This window comes from Abrus precatorius, unplaced genomic scaffold (genome assembly GCF_003935025.1).
Source record: "Abrus precatorius isolate BTA unplaced genomic scaffold, Abrus_2018 Scaffold10, whole genome shotgun sequence".
Classification (NCBI taxonomy): Eukaryota; Viridiplantae; Streptophyta; class Magnoliopsida; order Fabales; family Fabaceae; genus Abrus; species Abrus precatorius.
Window position 1 is genome coordinate 26,358,220 of NW_020874292.1, and position 22,430 is coordinate 26,380,649.

Genomic DNA, 22,430 nt, shown 5'->3' on the forward strand with positions numbered 1-22,430 from the left:
TACTTATAACAAGCACACACAACAACAATAATAAATCCAGCTTCAGTAGTAGACAAACTCACAATAGGTTATTTATTAGAAAATCATGATACAACTCCTAAACCAAAGAGAAAAACAAATCCTGATACATTTTTTTCTATCATTTAAGTCACTTGCATAATCACTATCAATGTATGTTATAAAACCATCATTTTCTCCCTTTTATAGAAAATTCCATACTCTTGTTCCTTGCAAATACCTTATCACTCTATTTACTAGTTATAAATGAAGCTAAGTAGGATTCTCTATATATCTCAAGAGACTTACTACAAATATCATTTGGATAAGTGCAGTAAGATACATAAGACAACCAACAATTTGTTTGAAGTGAGTCTTGTCCACCTTAATTCCCTCTTCATCCTTGCAAAGCTTGAAACCAAGAACCATTGGAGTTTGAACAAAATTGCTTTAATTCATTTTAAAATGTGTAAACATCTCCTAAGCATACTTTCTTTGACCAATAAAAATTTCACTTGATTTCTACAAGACTTTGAGACCCAAAAAAATATTTCATTTTATCAAGATCAGTCATATCAAACTTGTGCTTCATCGAGTTCTTAAACTTAATAAACATCAACTCATCATTTTATGTGAAAAGAATATCATCAACATATAAACTAAACTTATGATGAGCATGTTCTCCTCAGTGTTTCGTTTAACAAAAAAGGTATGCTCATATTCACATTTTTAAAAACATTCCTTCATGAAATATGGTTACCAAGCACGTAGAGTTTGTTTAAGCCCATAAAGAACTTTCTTTAGCTTATACATTTTCTCATCCTTTCCTTTTTGAATGTAACCACAAGGTTGCTCAACAAAAACATCTTCAACTAGTTCTCCTTGCAAAAAGGTAGACTTCACATCTAATTGATGAATAATCCACCCTTTTTGTGTTGTTAAAGCAATCACCAATCGAACAGTCTTCATACAAGCCATCGAAGCAAACACTTACGTATAATCTATACCATATTTATTAGCATATCCTTTTACAACCAACCTCACTTTAAACTTGTCGACTTCTCCCTTTTCATTGAGTTTAGTCTTGTAAACCTACTTTACTCCAACTGTTTTGACTCTTTTGGGTCGATGGATTAATTCCCATGTGCCATTTTTCTCAATAACCTCAATCTCACCATCCATGGTACTTTCCATCTTTCACTCTTCACAGCTTCTTCATAATCAAGTGGATCAACGACCTCTGTACATGAAGAAAAAATGTTATTGCCTCTTTATCAGATAAACCTTCACCTAATACATAATCTTCAACCAAGTTGATTGCTTCCTCCCTTCCACATAATCTGGAGAAGTTTCTTGATTAGTGGCAAAAGACTTCTTTGATTGTGTATCAACAACAACTTCTTCTACAAGAGATTCTTCAATCACATCCTTGTCATCATTTTTGCATTCCAGCTAGCAAAAAATGACTAATTCATGTTACTTATCCCATTCTCATTCTTCACTTTCTTCAAAAACTATATCTCTGTTCACTAAAATCCTTTTTGAGATAGGAAGCCTATAAGCCTTTGATTCCTCACTAATTTTGAGTAAAACACACCTTATGCTTTTCTAATCTAGTTTTGTTCTTGAATTATCAGGCATGTGAGCATTAGAGACGTAACTAAAAATTCTAAAATGTTGAAGTGATAGCTTGATTCCACTCTAGGTTTCTTCAGGTGTTTTGTCTTTTACAACCAGCATTGGACTACAATTTAAAATGTGCACAATCTAATTTACTGCATTTGGCCATAGAGTTTTGGACACTTTCTTTTCAAATAGTATGCAACAGATCAAATTCATGATAGTTTAATTCTTTTGTTTCGTAACGCTATTTTGTTGCGGTGAATATGCAACTGTCAATTATCTTTGCACTCCATGTTCATTGCAAAAATTATTGAATTCTTGAGATGTAAACTCTCTACCATGATCCCATCCCTTTTAGAGATATATATGTTGCTCTCTCGACATGTATCTTAAAGCTCTTAAAAATAGTAAAAGCTTCTAAGTTTTCTATATACTCATATTTTTGGGCTAAAATCATAAGAAAAATAATCAAATACCTTTTATTGGTATTCGAGGTTGGCTTAATCAATCTACAAATATTGGCATGAATGAGCTACAAAACCTTTGATGCTCTCTAAGTACTCTTCAATGGAAATGAGTCTCGACGTTGTTTCCCCACAAAGCAATCTTTGCAGAGCTTTAAGGGCGGCTTAAGTAATGGTAAACCTTTCACCATTTGTTTTTGCTACAAAGTTTGTAAGCCTTTGAAGCTTAAATGCCCAAATCTGCAATGCCACACCTATGTCACATCTTTTGTGACTCTGTTAAAACAAGTGGGTGCTATAGGCAAATAGATGACATGCAAGATAAACATTCAATTTGCAAACATATTAGCTTTCATGGTCAAACTTTTATCAGAATGTTATATTTTGCATTGCCCTTGTTGAAACAAAATGCTCAGCCCCTTCTCTTGCAATTGTCCCAGACTCAGTAAATTATTCTTCAATTCCAGAACATAAAAGACTCCTGAGATGATGCTAACAACTCCATTAATTTCCAGCCTTATTTTACCCTTCCCATTGACCACTATGTTTGAATTATTTTCCAACTTCACCAAATATGTAAATTTTTCATCAAAATTCAAAAAAATTCTCTTTTTCCACACATGTGATTATTGTACCCAGAGTCAAGAAACCATGTCTGTTATGTATTGCTCCTTTTCTTCAACATAAGCCATCAACATGTGTTCTTCACTCTCTACTTGACTCTCTGAAAAATTGGCCACTCCTTTGTTGCATTCCCATTGAAATTGACCAAGCTATTGGCAAGCATAACATTCCATTGTTGCTTTGTCAAAGCTTTGTCTTCTTCTTCTACATGTATAGTGTTACTCATGCGTTGTTTGTGCACGAGCAAATTGCTTTGCAGCTCATCAATTAACAACATACTTGTATTCTTGGATTCTTCAATTGAACACACGACATAATTAAACTTAGGTATTATTGACCTCAAAATCTTTTCCACAACAACAACATCTTTCAAATCCTCACCATTTGCTTTCATCTTGTTGGTGATGATAAGAACACGAGCAACGTATTTGTTCGCAAATTCTCCTTTGTTCATGTGAATAATTTCATACTCCTTTCACAAAGCCTGTAGATGAGCACGCTTTACTCGCATTGGTCCCTAATATTTCTACTTTATGGAGTCTTAAATTCTCTTTGACGTGTCTTTGTTAATGATTGTCTCCAAAATAGAGCAATCTAATGTCTAAAATAGATGTTTCTTAACTTTTAGATGCTTCAACTTTTGCTCTTTACAAATTTTTTTTGGGCATCAGTTAGAGTCACACTTTTCTGCTGTTGCAAAAACTTCATTTTCTACCACACCCCAGTCTTCTTTTGATTGAAGAAAATTTTTCATAAGTACCACCCAATGATCGTAGTGACCATCAAACTTCGACATTGCTGGTTGAATAAAGGCACCCTTTATTTCCATTTTTATTGTCTAATTTTTTTTTAGAAGATTGCTTCTACATAGTCTTGCAAACAAAATAATAAAAGTATTTTTCTAAAGCAAAGAATTCTAAATAAAGTACAATTTTATTTACGGGTTAATATTGAATAAATCCTATCTTTCTATGATTCTCCTTAGCTTAAGCTATTTCAATGCAACGTTATGCATTTATACATTGTTGTTGTTCTTCGAAAGCTTTAGCATGGAAGAGTAAAATTAATAAGAAATTTGGAATTTGAGTGCAAGAATTTGAAACGTGCCAGAAGTTGCGTGAAAGAGAAAACAAAAGAGAAAATGTAACGTAGATGAGGAAGCAATTGCTGCAATTGAAAGAAAAAGTCAAAAAAGAGAGTCACATTATCAAGCAAAACAAATTATGAATAAACGATAGTTCAAATAATAAAGTAATATTTCAAGATGATCTAGATCAATAGGAGCAACACAGTAATTTCACAGGAAAAAGGTCAAACTCCAACTTTAAAATGTTAACATAGATTTCCAATAATATTCATTAAGTATTAGTTGGTCCAATGGTGCAACCATGTTATTCCTGAAGTAATTATTGTTTTTTAATTTTTTTAAGAAATAGTTTTTTTGTTTATTCTAAGCATGCGTAACTACATTAATTTAAATAGTTATAAATTTTAAAAATATTGAGTAATTTTTCAAGAAAAAAATATTATTTTATAATTTAAATTTGTAAAAATTATTTTTTATAAAAAAATTCATATAATTATCTTCTTTAAGCAAAATAAACCAAAAGAAAAAAAATAATAAAACACTTCATCTAAAATATTACCAATTTATTTAACAAAGAAAATTGTATAACAATTAGTCTCTTTATAAATATGATAAAAATTAATAATTTTACTGACTTAAATTAATATACTGGAATTTTTCTAATAATTTTTAATTACACGACAACAACTTTGAAATTTATTTTTATGATTATTTATTGTAAAATTTTGGGTTAGTTTTGATTCATTTAGTTTATATTTTCATTATATATATTTAGTCGTATAAATAATAAAAAAATTTAAATTTAATTTAGTCTCATGTATTACTTTTAATAATTATTTTTTCTTTTTATAAATTTATAAAAAATATTAAATATTTAAAAATACATATAATAATTTTAATTTTTATTTAAAAAATTATTTCAATTTAATAATACTCAATGCAAAAGAATATATTAATATTTAAAATATAATTATAAAATTTAATCTCTAAAAATTTTTACTAAATCCAATTTAATAAAAACAGAACGAACAGTAAAACACGCAATCTTATCTTTCCACGTGGCAAATACGCGACAGATGAGCCCCGAGAGCTCGAATACGGCAAAGTAATGACGAAAACAACCCGTGCGACGTCGTATTTGCCCCAGCTCTTTCTTCCCTCTTTCTTCCTCTCTTTTCTCCAAAACCCCAATTATTGTTATGACTCGTTGACTTGTCCTTCCTCTCTTCTCGCCGGAAAAACCCTTTCACCGGAAAACTCACCGTGCAAACTTTGCGGCTCAGGCTTCAGATCCTCTTTACGCCCTTCTCCTTTTGCACATGTATTTTACTCAACTATGCAATTTCCCGCTAAATGTTGTTTCCTTTTGGAACGTGTTCCTTTGTTTTTGTTTATTTTTAATTCGACGAGTACCTATTTTGGGTGTTGAAGTAATTGATCTTTTCTTTTTATAAAATTGACTTACTTCGTTTTTCCTTTGATTTCTGTACTTCAATTGCAGAGTATATGGGGAAAACTAGGTGGTTGATATTGGTTACCTTTCTATGCCTGTTTGCCTTTTCTGATAGTAGAGGTAAGAGTTGAACTTGTGTGTTAATGTTTTTCGATTTACAATATTGCATGCTTTATCACTTATGCTTCTCTGCTGTTTTCATATTCGTTGGATTATTTAGTTTTATGTGTCTATCAATGATGTTGAATAGGATGCAGAGGCAGGTGCTTAGGGTTTTGTCTTGAAAGAGATCAGAAAAGGAAATAAAACCAATAGGGTAATAGGAAATAAAGCCCAATTAGCTTGATGGTGGTTGTTGGATTAATGTCAGAAAAATTATGGGAAAATCTGCACAGTAGTGGGCTGAGACCTCCAGGATGTTCACTATCAGTTACCCTAGGCTAGGCATGGTGTTATTTTGCTTCCATTTTTTGGGACTCACAAAACAAAACATGGGGCAATGAATTTATCTGTATCTAATTCAATAGCAGAATACCCAATTTAAAAGGTATGACCTGGAAGTGGATCATGTTGTGTGGCATTCTAAGGTATGCCCTTTTATTTTTACTGGTGTAGATAATGGATGCGTGATGCGTATTTGGGAGCATTGTCTGATCCGTGGTAATTATTTGGGGGCATTATCTGATCTTTTATGCATGCCACAAACACAATCAACAGGATCTTTCTTTCTTTTTTTTGTTTTTGAAAAAGCTAATGAATGGTTTGCATTTGCTGATGAGTCTTTTGCAGAGATGACCAAATATGAAGTCGTGAGACACAAAGAAATTATATTTTGAATCATAGTTTTGTGGATCATTTACACTTGTAATTTGCTAATGTCTTTTCCATTTTCAGAATTCAAGGTTAGGCATAGAAGGAATTATTACGAGTACAATCATACACTTGCTACAATATTAGTGGAATATGCTTCTGCGGTGAGTTCTACTTCTATGAAAATTTTATATGCTCAACCTTTACAATGTGTAGGCAGAGGATTTGTAATTATTTATGTGTATTATTTGTTTTCCAATCTTATCGTCGAGGACTGGTCATGAGTTTGGGATTGTAATGAAACTTTCGAGTTTCAACTGTCTCTTGTTTAAGCAATTTTTGATAATATGGCTTTAATTATAAGTCTGATTCTGATATATAGTTTTTCATGTTTATAAGAATTCCAAAATAAGTACTCAGGAAGGCTTTAAGTAGGCCACTTTAAACCATATCCTCTGTCTTTTACTGATAGAGGAAGTCAATGAATTTATACATGCTTTGCAGAACTAAACTGATTTAACAATTGAGGAATTTCTAATATGCCAATCCTGATGGAGAGACTACACATCCTGGTCAGACTTTGGTCAAAATAAGTCAACATGGGATTTATTGAAGTGTATCATAATAACTTGAGTTTAGCTAATTTCAGTAGCCTGATGCAGTGAATCTGAAATCGCATTACATGAATTAGCCTAGCTCCTGTTTGTTCAGGGTTCTGTGTGAAAATTCTGTATGAATTATATAAAGGACTGATGTAGGTTTGGTTCTTGCAGGTATACTTGTCAGATTTGACAGAACTTTTTACTTGGACTTGCTCTAGGTGTTATGACTTGACCAAGGTGCTGAAATTGTGAATGTTGTTTTTAACTTTACATGTTCACTTCAATCATGAATGAGCTTGAAATTATTTACATTATAGTGTTTGATTAACTTGTCTCTCCTTTTAAGATAGTTTGGTCTAATATTCTTTAAAATGGAAACAGGGTTTTGAAATTATAGAGTTGGTTGTTGACGTTGAGCATTGCTTACAGGTGGGTGAACTCTCACTATAGAAGCATTCCTGTAAAGTTTTAATTATAAAACTGATGATTACTAAGTCTCTTAATTTTTTCTCTTTTACTCATTAATTACTTCTATTGGGGCCCGGTGTATAGAAAGGGGACCTCGCCATATTAAAAACCAACCATAGAAATGGTAGAAGCTTTGTAATAATGTACTCTATTTTTATGTAATTATCTCTCCTATTCTAGGCGTTTGTTGGAGTGGCTGAGGATCCTCATGCCATTATCATTGCATTCAGAGGAACAAATGAACGCAGGTGGATTTACTTACTGGCTTAGCTCTTTTTTGTTGCATTTTGGTCACATAATAGTATAGGTGCCCTTAAAATGGATCTATTCTAATGTATTGTTCAATGTGATGCCTAGACACAGATGCCAACTGATTTTAGAAACCAGAAAGAATGTTTTACTTATGCGTTTCAGTTTTATATGATGCTCATGTGCAAGCATATGTAATTGTAAGCTAAGAAAATGCATTTAATTTGATTCACTGTGTATGCAATGTATTATTGGCATAACTGCATCTTGAATATTTAAAGCATTGGTGGCTGAGTAATATGTCTTGTTTCCATATTAATGTGCGCCAGGCATGCCATTTCTTTCATCCAAATTGATCAGCAACTTTCTTCAGCTTTGAAATGCTGTAGATGGCTTATCCACGTGTCCAATTATATTTGAGACCTAGTACATTGTAGATTGTTGTGTTTAGGACACAGCATATGTCCTCATTTATTGGCATTTGAGAGAGTCAGAGCATAATTATCTGTATATGAAGAAAGCATGTTTTGCCAGCCATGATTTAGAACTTGTAAATTGTAGATTTTTGTGTTTCGTAGGAGAACATAAGTTCTCTTATATGGTGACATTTGAGTGAGCCAATTATTTTCCTATGGAGAAAACATTTTGTTCATAAATACATGGTAAGAAGGAACAGTTCAAGTCTATCAGATGTATGGCTCACCTTTGACACAACTTGAGTTTTATTCTGAGATAATTTGTTTGTAACCATTTTTAACAGCTTACAGAATTGGATTGAAGATTTATATTGGAAGCAGCATGAAATAAATTATCCTGGCATGGATGATGCAATGGTGTGTGCTGTGAAATGTTTAGCCTCAGTTTATGCTCTGTGTTGGTGTTATTTCTGATATATTATTATCATTGTCTCCAGGTACACCGTGGTTTTTATACTGCCTACCACAATACAACAATTCGACCTGCAATTTTAGATGCCGTTGAAAGAGCAAAAAAGTTTTATGGAGATATTCAAATTATAGCAACAGGACATTCAATGGGAGGGGCAATGGCTTCATTTTGTGGACTTGATTTAACAGTAATTATATTTTAGCTGTCTGAAATTCTGACTTCTTTGCATAAGTGTTGTCTATAATTTGCCTCAGGCAGGGGATTTGGATTTCTTCTGGAAGTATCATATTTGATCACCATTTTTTTTTAATTTTTGAAATTTATTTAGCTGGTCACGGGCTTGGGTAAAAGTGGTATTACGTAAATGGTGGCTAATATAAAATCTTGTCAAATCATTTGTTATGGATTGACAATGTTGGAGTAGCAACACTTGAGGAGAAAATAATGGAAACTTCCCTAAGATAGTCCTAGTTTGGTCATGTGAGAAGGAGACCAGCAGAAGATCTAGTGATAAAGCGGATCAGATGGAAGATAGTTTAAAAGGGGTAGAAGCCTAAAATTTTCAGGAAAACCATTATAAAAAGACTTTACTGTGGAACTGATTTTTCTGGAAATTTGGTGTTTTGATAGAGTTCAATGGCATTATAATCATTTAAGTGATTGATGGATAAGTAGGTGTTTATTGAACTTAATTAATCAAACTGATTAATCTAAGTGAAACTGTCACATTGTTTCCATCACATTCAAGAATTGGGTTGGTTCAGTTTGTTTTGAAAAAATAACTTCTAGTTCATGTCATTGTTTTAGGACAATCCCTTTGGTCGGAAATAGAACCACATCTAAACAGAGTTTAAACTCTTTCTTTGACATTCGTTCAACAGTTTTTATGTATTTTCTATATTTTTGTGTTATTTGTGCTGAGGGATTATTCAAACATTTTGTATTTTCTATAATTACACATTTAGGCCCAATTAATTTAAACTACTAGATAAGTCCTTATAAAAGAAGAAAATCAATATAAAAAATGAATATAACTTTTCTCATAAGTTAAAAGTAACTTATACTTCATAAGTTTTAGAAAAGTTAAATGAGAGAGCTTTTAAAAAATAGAAAAGCACAAGTTGATTTTAACTTATGAGAGAAGTTTGATTCATTTTACTACTTGATTTTTTACTTTTATTAGTACTTATCAAGAAGTTTATCTAAATTGGCCTTAGTAATGAACCATAGTGTGGGACAAGTAATCTGGGAAAAATAATGGGTTGTTTGGTCTGTTCCATGGGTTCTTCATTTAAATCTGACTTGTGTATTTTGGAATTGGTGGAAGCATATAAGTTCAAAATTCAAAGTTAAAGTTGAAATTGAACTGACTTGGTGCTTTAACACCCAATTCATTAAAGATTTTTTTTGGATGTTTTTCAATCTTTATAAACCTGTTCCAAGTAATGTCCAAAGTCCAAATTGCAAACTTCTATTATTTTTTCTGTAAAGATCACTATTTAAGTTTGTATTTAGTCATTTCAAGATTTTTCTATTTTCTAAGGATGAAATAGTTACTTGCTTTGATTTTACATTCTTGCAGGTAAATCAACATGCAAAAAATGTTCAGGTTATGACATTTGGACAACCTCGTATTGGCAATGCTGCTTTTGCATCTCTCTATCACAAACTAGTTCCAAATACATTCCGAATCACAAATGACCATGATGTGGTTCCCCATTTGCCTCCATACTACTATTATTTACCACAAAAGACATACCGCCACTTCCCGAGAGAGGTAAGGGATGGCATCATGAAATGATGAAATTTGAATATTATACCTATTATATTATGCTTAAATTAAAATAAGTTTGCATGCTTTTATGTGGAAAGTTATGACTGGCCATGTCATCTGCTATTTCTCCATTGGTGGGGATTAGATATTTTTTGTGTACACTGAACAATTTTTGCACATCTGTTTTAATACATTAAATTGCACCTATTTGTATTACAAATTACAACTTGCTTCTCTATATTCATAATAAGTTAATAACTCTCATTGCCTTCATTGCAGCCATATTATCCCTACTTATTCAAATTCTGTGTTTATTTGTTACTAAAATAAAATCACTTTTCATCACTTCTAATAGTTTTGAAAGCAAGTTTTAAAAAACTTTAGAAATAATGGTTGAGCTAATTTGCAGTGACAATTGTAGTTTGGTATTGGTGTATCATTTTGGTGTGACCTAATTTAAGATACCATCTCTCTCTTCTACAAGCCCACCAATGTGATTGAAGTTCCTATTTCCAAGCTCTTAATACATCTATTTCATGCCTTGTCTGTTAGCTTATTTGTTGATTGGACAACACAAGAACTTTTGGTTTATTTATATAGTTAGGAATATGCAATCCTGTGGTACTTATTTAATTTGTTTCTAGTTGTTCAGGAACCTAAGAAATTGTGTACTGCAGGTATGGCTTTACAACATTGGATTTGGTAGTCTTGTGTACAGCGTTGAGAAGATTTGTGATGGATCTGGTGAGGATCCAACTTGCAGCAGGTTAGTGTATCTGTTCTGTCATAATGCCACAGTAAATTTAGACTTCATTGAAAATTTTGCCACTGCACGAGTGTTGTGAAATTTAGAGTTTCCCTTAATTTTGGTATTAACTATTATGATGGAATGCTACTGAAATTTGATTTGGTTATCTTATGCAGGTCGGTGAGTGGGAATAGCATTACTGATCACTTAACCTATTATGGCGTTGACATGGGATCAGATACACCAGGATCATGCAGAATTGTTATGGATCCTCATATTCAGAATACTAGCATAAAAGATTCAAGAGGAAACTTTATCTTGTCCAGAGATCCTGCAACTCCCCTCATCAAATTGAGTAGAGAGATCGACAATCAGGAAAATCCCATTAATGTTGATTGAAGTGGGATGGGATATATCTTGCATGATAGGTTCCAGAGATTTGCTGTGGGACCGTTATACTAAAGATTTTTACTTTCTTCACGGTCCTTCCAAATGGCGTGGACCATACAGTTGAAATTTTTTATTGAAATTGGCTTCGAGGTGGAAGGAATTTGTATAGTCTTGAACTCTTGTATATGCCCATCCTTGTGTATATGATTAATAATTCTTGATACTGTGTTAAGTGTACAATTCACTTTCCAATTCTACTGAATTCCACACGACATTTGGGGTAATAATTCTTCTACCCATTTGACATTTCCATAGTTTTATTTTATTTTTTTGTTTCTCTTATATTTAAACTTATTTGGATTTTTTGTCCTCACTCTTTCCTTCTATTTTAGGCTAATTATTTTTCTTTTTAAATGTTGTTTGGAAATAGTCTTTACATTATCAATTCAAATATTTTGTGGATTTATTTGAGATTGGCAAAACAATATCGCAACATAAAACATGTTGAGTCACAAAATGGATGAAATGGAAATAGATTCTCTCGTGCATGATAGTGCAAGGTTCGTACCTATTTTTCTCTTCTTTAATTTATATGATTTTGTTTTTTATAATAATGTCGATATAAAATTTGCACATTGCTTCTTTGGATGGGGATTGTATATGTTGATTTTAATGGGGCTGCGTGGGGGTTGGGAATCAACGTAAGAATATTCACTCCTTGGATGAAATAGATTCCATACATATCATAAAGACAATTGCCTCAAATTTGTTCAAAATAAAATAAATCTTGTAAGCTTACATTAGGACTCTGAGAAATGCCTCCCTTCAGAAAGTATAGTTCAAATTGGCACAAGAAATTAAAATGACTAGGGTTATTAACTCATTAAAATCGTATTGATCGATAATGGGCCTGTTTTGATGTTTGTATTTGATTTTAAATAAATCAATTTACATTTTTATGTCATGACAAAAAAAATATAAATTAAATTTCACGTAAGAGTTTATTATTTCTTTCTACCAAATTGATCACACAAATCATTGAGTAAAATAATAATGAACAGTTTTGTTATATTAACTGAGTTAATTTTAAGTATAAAAAATAATTTTTCATTTAAAAAATATTAATTATACTTTTATATTTACAATAAAGTAAATATTTATTTTTTAATAATATTTTACCATTTTTAGATACTGAAAATCAATTTAAGAGGGTAATATTAACATGTTTTTAAAAAACTAATAAGAAATTTGATGGTACAACTACTAATTGCTAAGGGTTATAGAGCCCCCATCCTCCTTGATGACACTGCAATTTTTTTTTTTGGTGGGTAGGATCTTATTTTTGTTCATAAATTATTTATAGTAAAGGGGTCGATTTTTTAATTGTCTTTCTCTTGAAATTTTTAATAGAAATTTCATTTATTTATCTGATTTCACAAGTGATGAAAGATATGCCAATGACATTGTTGTTGGTTGCACCGTGACTATGCTTTCAATGATACAGAATATCCAAAATAGAATAACCACTTTTTAGGTCCCCATAAGAAAAGAACGAAGGATGGAAATGAAAGTACTATAACTGTTCCAACTTTTCATTATATAATGGAAGATCAAGATCAACATAGATGAACAAAGCTTATCACTTTAAGTACATGCATACATAACACTTCAACTTAGCTATTTCCAACTTTGCATGGAAACAACATTAATTTTCAAAACAACCAAAATGGTTTCTGACTTTCTGTATTTACTCCAACTTTCCTTAATATCATATTTTCTTCATCTCTTTGCTGCTTGTTGGATTCTCTATTGTCTCTGCAGCACAAACACCTTTCCATTAATTCCCTTGTTAAAAACAATTATCACTTGACTAATTATTAAAGACCAATAATACATTTTTTCAAACACACTTTTTAATACACTTTATGATTAATTTTAAAAAAAATGTTAAAATACTTATCTAATAAATATTGAGTACTTTTTAAAAATTATTTTAAATTTTTAAAAAAATTAGTCAATTACAAAAATTGTATTGATGAGTTAAAAAAATATGTTTAATTAGCATTCGCGATTGTTTATTAACATGGGCGCTTTTGTTTACACCACATACCTCAGCTTTCAAATCCTTCTCCTCGCCTTCAGATTCAGTGGTTGTAACGTTTGTGTCTTTTTTGTCTTCTTCCTTCACACTGACGTCTGTGCACATATAAAAGCAAATTAAAATTTTAGTCAACAACTTATTCTTAACATCTTTGAAGATTTTTTTTTTCTTTCAAAAATAACAAAAGGGTTCAAGGGAATAATTATTAAGGTTCATTTTATCCTTTCTAAACCTTTTTCATTTTCTGCTGGTATTTTCTCTTCTGTAGCAACAGGAGTATCAGCATCATTGATTTTCTGATCATTCTCTTTCAATGAATCATCTTTTCCTCCTACAGATTCCTCAGACTGTTCCTCAGCAGCAACAGTTTCCTGTGTCTTTCCCTCTTCAGCCTGATCAGCTTCTTTCTCTTCTTGCACATTTGTTTTATCAGCTTCACCTTGGACATTATTAACTTCATCAACTTGCACATTTGTTTTCTCAGCTTCTTCTTTTACATCGTTAACTTCATCTACTTGAACATTTGTTTTCTCAGCTTCACCTTTGACATCATTAACTTCATCAACTTGCACATTTGTTTTCCCAGCTTCTCCTTTTACATCATTAACTTCATCCATTTGCACATTTGTTTTCTCAGCTTCACCTTTGATATCATTGACTTCATCTTGCACATTTGTTTTCTCAGCTTCGTCTTTGACATCATTAACTTCATCACCCTTACCTTCAACACCAAACTTTTTGACACTTTCACTTTCCTTCCGTTCCACTTGCACCCCAGAACTTACATTGTCAACATTGTTGTTGCTTTTGTCTTTACTTTCTGTCCCATTTTCGTGGGTTGCCTTGGATTTGGCACTGGATTTCTTGCGTTGGAGGACAGCGTTTCCTGAGGCCACATCATGTTTGGATTTCCCACAACCCATTTCTTTTATTTATTTATTGTTTCTACTTGTGTTAAATGTTTGAGGTAAGGTAAACACAGAGAAATAGAAGGAAACTTGAATGTTGGAATGATTAACTTTCTCTTTTATAGGAAAAAAAAATATGCAAAGATGAAAGGGGTTTGTGTTGTTATGGTTTAACGTTGGAACTATGGCTTGCATGGGTGTAATTAGGTGTCATTGGAATCAGCTATTTTTTTCTCTATGCTATAATTGGAGCTTTGTGTTGGCAACTAGTTGCCTTCATTGATGGAAAAAGACAATACGAATTGGTTGTAACTAGGCCTAGGCATGTAACGTTGTTATCTGTTTTTCGGTTCCCTTCTTTCTAAAATTGGCAATTTTGAGATTTTGTAGGTTCACTAAAATCATGAGAGAAAATAATTAGGCTGTTATATGCTTATGTTTGATTTTGATTATTTCTTAGGCCGTTATGAAGATTTTGCTTATGAGCTATTTTGTATTGAAGATTTAGCTTATACAACAAATTTCAATTGAAAGTTTGCTTGCGTGATCGTTACTACCGTTCATGAATTGCTCCAAGAGCACATTATTTTTATTTTTAGTAAATAGTTACGTTGTTGTTTTAGCACAACAGAGAAATAAGATTACTGCTGAACACATGGATTGCACACACCATTTTCAAGAAGAGTTAAGGAATCTTGCTAACTAGTGTTCGAAGCTGATTAAGAAATAAAAAAAAAATTATTAAAATTATGTTAAGAATACATTAGAAGTGTATTTATAATATTTTTATAAAAGAATTCTCTTTTAATTTTTCAACTAGTATCTTTAAGACTCTGGGCAACAGTAACCAAGATTAAGACTTAATGGTAACGAAAATTTTACCAAATGGTGCAGACATTCAGCTGTTGCGACACACCTGCAAGAGTTAAAATCATAAGTTTATTATTATGATCGAATTATGAAAAGGATAATATAATGTCCAAAGTTGGTGGAATTCTTCTTAATGGCATTTGGTACAACTATGCAAGCTCGGAGAGTTTTAAGGGTAGGAAGACATATTTTTTGCGATGATGATGTTGAATAACAAATAAAATATAAAAAAAAAATATATATGTATAACTGCACATAACATATTGAATGTATATTTCCTTCCAAGTTTTCTCCTGAAAACTTTCATCAAACTAAACATGATAAAGTATAAGATGAGTCTCCCTATTCAAACTAAGGATGGCAAAGTGAACTTTAATCCATTGGATCAGCTCGTATATTCTACTAAAAATAGTGGGCAAATGTAGGCCAATAACGGGTCAGCATAGGTCAATAAATATAATATAATTATTTAGTAGTTAAATATTAGTTTTTATTAATATAAAAAAATATTATTTAGCTATTTTTTAGTAATTTTTATGTTATTAATATAAAATATTGTTACTCATCCTTAAAGAAGTTTGGATAGAATATTGAGTCTAACTACTTTGAAAAATAGACATAACATATTAACTCGCTTTATCATCTCTAATTCAAACATTAAAAAAGTACATCAAATTAAATTGAGTAGTTGGTAAAGAATGATAAACATGACTTTTTTAGAATCTTTTAAATAAGTCGTGCTACGGCTGATTCATCTAAATCTTCAGTAATTTTGGAGAGAACTGTAGCCTGCAGTTAAAATTCGTTTAAATAAATTTAACAAAAAAATAATTTTATCTTAAGTTAAAAAAATTTACATAAATGTGATCACATGATTTTACACAAATTTTTTTTAACTTTTTTGCAATTTTGAAAAAAAATTTAAAATTTTTCGTAATTTTAACTTAAGCTAATTTTTTAACTTAAGTAAAAATTACTTTTTAACTAAATTTGATTAAGCAAATTATTTTGTTTAAGTTAAAATTATTTTTGTTAAATTTACTTAAATAAATTTTATTTCACTCATTTTTCAAAACTGCATAGTATGCGGATCCATTCATACATGCATTGAACTTGGGCGGAAACTTTAATTATTTCATCTATGATCAAGTTCCAATGCAAAATTATTTTGGGATGAGATGCTTGTAATACAGCATGATTACTCATGTGGACGTGGAAATGGTATTATTTGGGTGACACATTCTGTCATGAGTACAGTGCATGGTTGAAAGAAAGAGAGAATCGTGAGATAAGACAAGTGATACATCAGACAAATAAAATAAAAAATGTGTACCAATTATTATAAAAATTTATTTTACTAATAAACCACATGGTATCTTCAATATTTATTGATATATGGTTTAAGGTGTGACCAAATCAAACAATTTTACAAGAACTGATATCAAAACCCGTGCTGTAGTACATGTTGCACAATTAAATAATCTCGAGTGAATTTTTTTTTTAAAATATTGACATATGTAATAGTCATTCAACCTTTCATTGGAAAGAGCCAATATTTAAAATTAAAACAATTAAATAATAGAATAAATTTATATTTCTCTATATTTTAGAAATTCTCTATTTTAACTTATGCAAAATTTTGAAAATATAAATTATTTTTTAATTTATAAAAAAAGTTATTCACTTTTTATATTAATTTTTTTTCTTATAAGTACTTTTTCAAGAGCTTGCCTAAATTATACTTTATTTTATTTTATTCTATAGTTCTATATTAAAATCAATTATCAACAAAACCCAATGGATAGGGTTTAGAAAATAAAAGTAGATCAAAATTCATGAAATTTTTAAAGTAATTTTGCCATTATTTAACATTCCAAACATAAGCAATTTTTTCAACATTCACAATACAATATAATTACGCAGGAATTAACATTTAGTGCTCATTTCACTGACTTTTTATTTAACCATTTATCTTAATACATCAGAGTGTGGGACTTTGGCTCAACTGGGAAGAGAAAAGAAACAAAATGGAGTTGTTGATAATAATAAAGATGGGTTCCAAATTTTTGAAAGAGGGATTATTGGTTGCCTCTATTCAAACCAGAAAAGGATATAAACTAAAAAGCCATTGGAACAGAGTGCAAACCAGAAAGTAAATTAGAGAGAGAGAATCCATGTCACAACGTTTCTCAACAAATGAACAATTAAACAAATAAATAAACAATTTCTTAATATATGTCTGAAGACATACAATAAAAAGTAATGTATAGTAAAATTTTATTAAAAAATATTATAGAATTAATGTATTATTAACATTAAATGTTATAAATTTTAATGAAAAATTATAAGTTTAAATTTCTTAATGTATGGGTTCTTAATAACACATAAAAATTTGATAAATAAATAAAAAAATCCATGATGGGGTGCTACTTGATCATAAACTTGCCGTGATGGCTTGTGGATCACGACGCCCAACAATAAGCAAGTAAACAAACACGGCAGAACCCATAGTAATTTTTATTTTCTCCCTAAAAAAATTAATAAATGAATAATTGATCAAATGACCCTTGAGATCTTGTGGGGTCATGATGACGTGGGATCACATTATTCGTAGTCCACCCAAACAATTCAGTCGCTTACTTGTTTTATAAGGATTTCTTTAAGTTTTTATATATATATTTTAATTTGTAGTCAAATAATACGCATTACTCTGCAGCGTATAGACAATACCTTACATCAAGGTAACTATTTTTTTCAAGAAAGAAAAAAAAGTGCCATCTTTTGGAATTTTCTCAATAGAAAAAGAAAAGCTTTGGATTCAGGCACATTTCAGACCTTAGTTGGGAACAACATATCATGGTACTGCCACAACTGCTCAGTTAAATTGTCTTAGAAGACAGTGAAACACAACACAACAGAAGGGTTTAGTTGTGACGGTTGGTGGGCTTCTGTCACATCTCAAATCTCATTCTTCATCCAACGGTCATACCTCTGTCTGTTAATTATTGCTGAAATTCATCACACCCTCTTCTGCCATGCCAATCCATTCCCACCACCACCTTATCCTCTTTCTTTCTCTCTCCTCCCAAGTGGGTAACAATAACATTCTATTTCATTATCATTTTTTGTAAAAAACTATATAATAATAGTAATAATAATAATGACTTCCTCATACTTTCCCTTTGTGGATCAACATAAACCAATTCCAACGAAATCTTCCCAATTCAGGAAACTCCCTTCCTTCCCTCTCTCTTCCACAACTCATGGAAGGCTCTTTCCTTGAACGTCTTGATTTTGGGAAGATGGGATATGGGTACCCCTTATTCTTATTCTTCCATGCCCTTCATGGGGTTCCAATTCCTTGGTTTGATGATGACCTTTTGTAGGTGCAAGCATTACAGGAGAAGATGCAGGATTCGAGCTCCATGCTGCAATGAGGTTTACTCCTGTCGTCATTGCCATAACGAGGCAACGGTATTTCTTTTTCTCTCCCTTTGTTTTTATCTGTGTTTCACCTCAAAAATCTTGTCTTTTTGCTTTTATCTGATATGGGTATGTGTTATTACCCTCATTAGAGTGTACTTACCAACCCTTTTGATCGACATGAACTCGTTCGCCAGGATGTTCAACAAGTAAGAATAATTATTATATGTTCCACCTTGAATTTCATTTTCCGCACTGTTCCATATTAACATGAGATGATATTATGGTTTTTGCAATTTTTTGCTGTTTCAGGTTGTTTGTGCAGTTTGTGACACAGAGCAGCCAGTGCGTATCTTTTCCCAATTTGATTTGAATTTATGTTATGATCTTATATCTGGTTTTTTCTTATTGTTTCTTTTGAAGGTTGCTCAAGTTTGCACAAACTGTGGCGTCAGAATGGGAGAATATTTCTGCAACATTTGCAAATTCTTCGATGATGATGTAATGGTTCACTGAATAAATCTGCAGTATCTGATTAGATTTTGCCTCTTCAATATGACTGTATTACTCAGCATGTGTGGTTCAGTTTAAGCCTTAAATTTAGAAAAACAATTGTACTTATTTTTTAAAAGCTCAGTCGAGAAACTGAAAGAAATAAGCGATTATTTCTCCAAAATAAGTTGAACCAAACATGAATGAACTACTTGGGTTCTTCATACATCGTGGAGATGAACTAGACTGAGAATTTGACATTTGAATTTTGATGCTGGCTTGTGACTCTGTTAAATCTTATTGTTTTCTATTTGATGCTGACTATTGGTTATCCATTATGTAGACGGGGAAACAACAGTTTCATTGTGATGATTGTGGGATCTGCAGGTGTGTTGGCTGTGTGTTTGAGTAAATCCTTCCTTAAGTTAACCAACTTAATGAGATGCTAATAATTTTGGTGTTATTTGGAAACAGAGTTGGGGGTCGTGATAATTTTTTCCACTGCAATAAGTGCGGTATGCATTAATCATCACCATATTGTATCTATCGTTGCTTCAGTATAAGATTCCATTTTTTTTTCCAAATTAAGTTATGCTGCACATTGTTAGTTTCGAATTGTTAGCAGATTCAATTTTTTCCTTCCTTTGCATTTCTCGAACTTAGTACCACTTCATATATCTCTCTAAGGTACTGAAGTTCATATTTGATAGAATTAAATAATAATCAGTAGTTTGCATGGTAAGTGTATATTCCATGATCTGAAAGAATTAAAAAAACATGCTATTAGCCTCCTAGTGACATCAGAAGATCAAGAGCACTGCTGTGTATCAATTAACCCTGCCATTTTTCCTGTAACCATTGATTTATTATGATTCTTTTTCTAAGGTATTAATTTGTTTTATTTTTATAGCTTTCAGAGTCAACTTTTTGTCTATGGAATGGAACCTTGGTTTGTTATTAGTGTATGCTGGTTTAGTCCTACATATTGTTCCTATACTTCCTAGCTTTATATTTGTTTGTGATTTCTAATTTCACGTGCTTGCTAATGCAATGGAACTCATTGCCGTTTGATTTGGATCACTAAGTATGAAGAGTGTTTTGCTGCCCATTTTTTCCATGTAAGTGTAACCAATTTCACTAAGTGGGATAAGGTTTGATTGTTGTTGGTTCTCATTAATCATTACAACTCTTTGGAATTCATTTTGAGTAGCCAAAAGTGGCCCCTCAAATGCAAAGCATTCAGGGTTTTGTTTGCCAAAAGAATATTTTTGAAAGTCAGTTCTTGATCCATGGCGTCTTATAAACAGTGTGTTTTAATTGGGATATAATTTCTGCTGAATTTCTCGATGATAGATTGTTCTGTTACCAGAATCTGGAGTCATATCTAATGTTCCTGTTATGGAAACACTAGTCTTAAGTCTAAAACGGTGACGTCTTTCTGATTGTCGCTGATGTAGGGAGGATACATGTAAAAGGCACTCCGATGTTGAAGTCAGGATTCGGTTCTGAGTAATAAATACTATTTTAATAATGAAAAGTCAACCCTTTACCTGTATTTCCTATCTTCCTTTTATAAGCATCGTTATGGACTAATAGGTCTGCTGAGTCAGCCTTAATCTTGGCCCTTTATTTTAAAGTAAATAATGTTCTGATTATTACTCTTAATTGGATTAATTACCTTCTAATCATAACAAAAAGTATTCGGCCAAACTGGATCGAATAGGTACTCGGTTTCCTTATCCTATATATAGGACCGAGCAGTTCCCTATCCAGTATCCAGTACATCTAATAATTTATAACATCAGTTGTTGAAATAAACTATTTTTTTTTTTCTGTTAACAAATCAGTTGGTGAATAATGACAGGGTCTTGCTATTCAATTGGTCTGCGCGATAATCATTTGTGTGTGGAGAACTCCATGAGACATCACTGTCCCATTTGTTATGAGGTGTGTGCTTTATTCATTTCCTTTCTCTGTCTCCGTTTTCAATCTAACGAATAATTTCTAGCTTTCTGTCCTTTGGAAACATGAGTATTCTGATATGATTTCATTATGTCGGTGTAGTACCTTTTTGACTCATTGAAAGACACTACTGTTATGAAATGTGGCCACACAATGCATTGTGAATGTTACCAAGAGATGATAATGCGTGACAAGTGAGTATGTTAACTATTTGAGAGTTCCTTGGTCTATATAAAACTTTGTTATCTTTGCTTTAATATTAACTTGAATTTGTATATGGCTTAGATACTGTTGTCCCATATGCTCCAAGTCAGTGATTGACATGACAAGGACATGGAAGAGAATTGATGAAGAGGTAGCTGGTTAAATTATAACGTCTAGATTTTTATACTGAGCAATTATTTGGTCAAGATTATTACTGGCAGATATGTTCTGCTACAATTATGATTTCTCACTTATTTATTTATGCTTTATTAGATTGAAGCAACTGTCATGCCTGATGATTATCGGCATAGAAAGGTAAAATTTTATTCTTAGAAATCTTTGGTTAATACATGCTACCTTTATTTATCTCCATTTCATTTCCTTCTGCGAAAGCCTAAAGATTGGACATGAAATGTGCTTTTGAAGTATGAATGCACCTTTTGTAGAGCAATGAACAACATGCAGATTTTATATGGAATGAAAAATGTGGATGAGTTTGACTTTTTTTGTCTAAAAAATGATTATTGAATGTTTGGTTATGCTCTTCAATTATATAATTTTAGGATGGTTGAAATGTTTAGGAATCCTGCTTTTTACATCAATGACATAATATATCATGGTTCTATCAGAAGATTTCAGAAAACTAAGCAAGATCCATTGCAGGTTTGGATACTCTGCAATGATTGTAATGATACAACCGAAGTTTACTTCCACATTATTGGACATAAATGTAGTCATTGCAGTTCATATAATACTCGTGCTATAGCTCCTCCTGTTCTTCCTCAGTGACCAGATTCTTGCGGTTCTGGAGACAGATCTTGTTACCAAATCTTGTAGAGCCTTATTTAATTCATCATCAAGATTAATGATGTATTATGCAATGAAACTTCTCTTAGGTTATTCTTCCTCCACCATTTGGAGTGAACTAGTGGTGTTGTTATGAGCCATTAGGCTGATAGAAACGTGTATACTGTAATATAGGGAAAACTGTTTACCCATCATGAGCTACTGGTAATTGTGTTTGCTAGATTTGTATTGATATTTCCATTGAATCTATTAAACAAACTCACTGATTTCTTCCTTGCATAAATCAGACATATGCTGTTCTCGCCTTCATAGGAATTCTTTGTGATTGTTTTATTATGTTGCTTCATATTTTTGTTCCAATGTGTTTATGTGAAAATACCATTCCATTTATCTTTCGGAACAATCTCCTTCACCTTTGCTCACTGCCATAAGTTTATCAGCATAATCTAAACCACGCAGCTTTTGGTGGTTTTACTTTTGAGATCA

At 31.7% G+C, this 22,430-nt stretch overlaps 3 protein-coding genes across 7 annotated transcripts; 2 read left to right on the forward strand and 1 right to left on the reverse strand.

The window, feature by feature from the left end:
- Positions 1–4,927: 4,927 nt before the first annotated feature.
- Positions 4,928–11,548, forward strand: LOC113872383 (lipase-like). Of its 4 annotated transcripts, none has more exons than XM_027509922.1 (11): positions 4,929–5,116; positions 5,297–5,368; positions 6,143–6,222; positions 6,832–6,897; positions 7,042–7,089; positions 7,309–7,376; positions 8,138–8,210; positions 8,291–8,452; positions 9,848–10,042; positions 10,717–10,805; positions 10,964–11,548. In XM_027509922.1, exons 2-11 carry the CDS (start codon positions 5,302–5,304, stop codon positions 11,184–11,186), a joined length of 1,071 nt encoding a protein of 356 aa, XP_027365723.1. In that variant the 5' UTR covers positions 4,929–5,116; positions 5,297–5,301; the 3' UTR covers positions 11,187–11,548. The 4 variants fall into 4 exon arrangements, with proteins under 4 accessions (XP_027365731.1, XP_027365723.1, XP_027365714.1 ...); XM_027509913.1 differs by having other exon boundaries at positions 4,929–5,150; positions 10,964–11,457; XM_027509905.1 differs by having other exon boundaries at positions 4,929–5,091; positions 10,964–11,457.
- A 1,052-nt stretch (positions 11,549–12,600) lies between these two features.
- Positions 12,601–14,201, reverse strand: LOC113852142 (FK506-binding protein 5). Its single transcript, XM_027482390.1, has 3 exons — positions 13,511–14,201; positions 13,288–13,373; positions 12,601–12,666 (listed from the first exon to the last, which is right to left on the reverse strand). The coding sequence occupies exons 1-3, from the start codon at positions 14,199–14,201 to the stop codon at positions 12,601–12,603; spliced, it is 843 nt and encodes a 280-aa protein (XP_027338191.1).
- Positions 14,202–18,230: 4,029 nt separating this feature from the next.
- Positions 18,231–22,221, forward strand: LOC113873654 (E3 ubiquitin-protein ligase MIEL1). Of its 2 annotated transcripts, XM_027511874.1 has the most exons (12): positions 18,231–18,369; positions 18,443–18,530; positions 18,632–18,688; positions 18,792–18,824; positions 18,903–18,980; positions 19,315–19,358; positions 19,446–19,486; positions 20,836–20,918; positions 21,036–21,127; positions 21,219–21,288; positions 21,411–21,452; positions 21,801–22,221. In XM_027511874.1, the coding sequence occupies exons 1-12, from the start codon at positions 18,320–18,322 to the stop codon at positions 21,924–21,926; spliced, it is 804 nt and encodes a 267-aa protein (XP_027367675.1). In that variant the 5' UTR covers positions 18,231–18,319; the 3' UTR covers positions 21,927–22,221. The 2 variants fall into 2 exon arrangements, with proteins under 2 accessions (XP_027367675.1, XP_027367685.1); XM_027511884.1 differs by lacking the exon at positions 18,792–18,824 and having other exon boundaries at positions 18,250–18,369.
- The last annotated feature ends 209 nt before the right edge of the window (positions 22,222–22,430 follow it).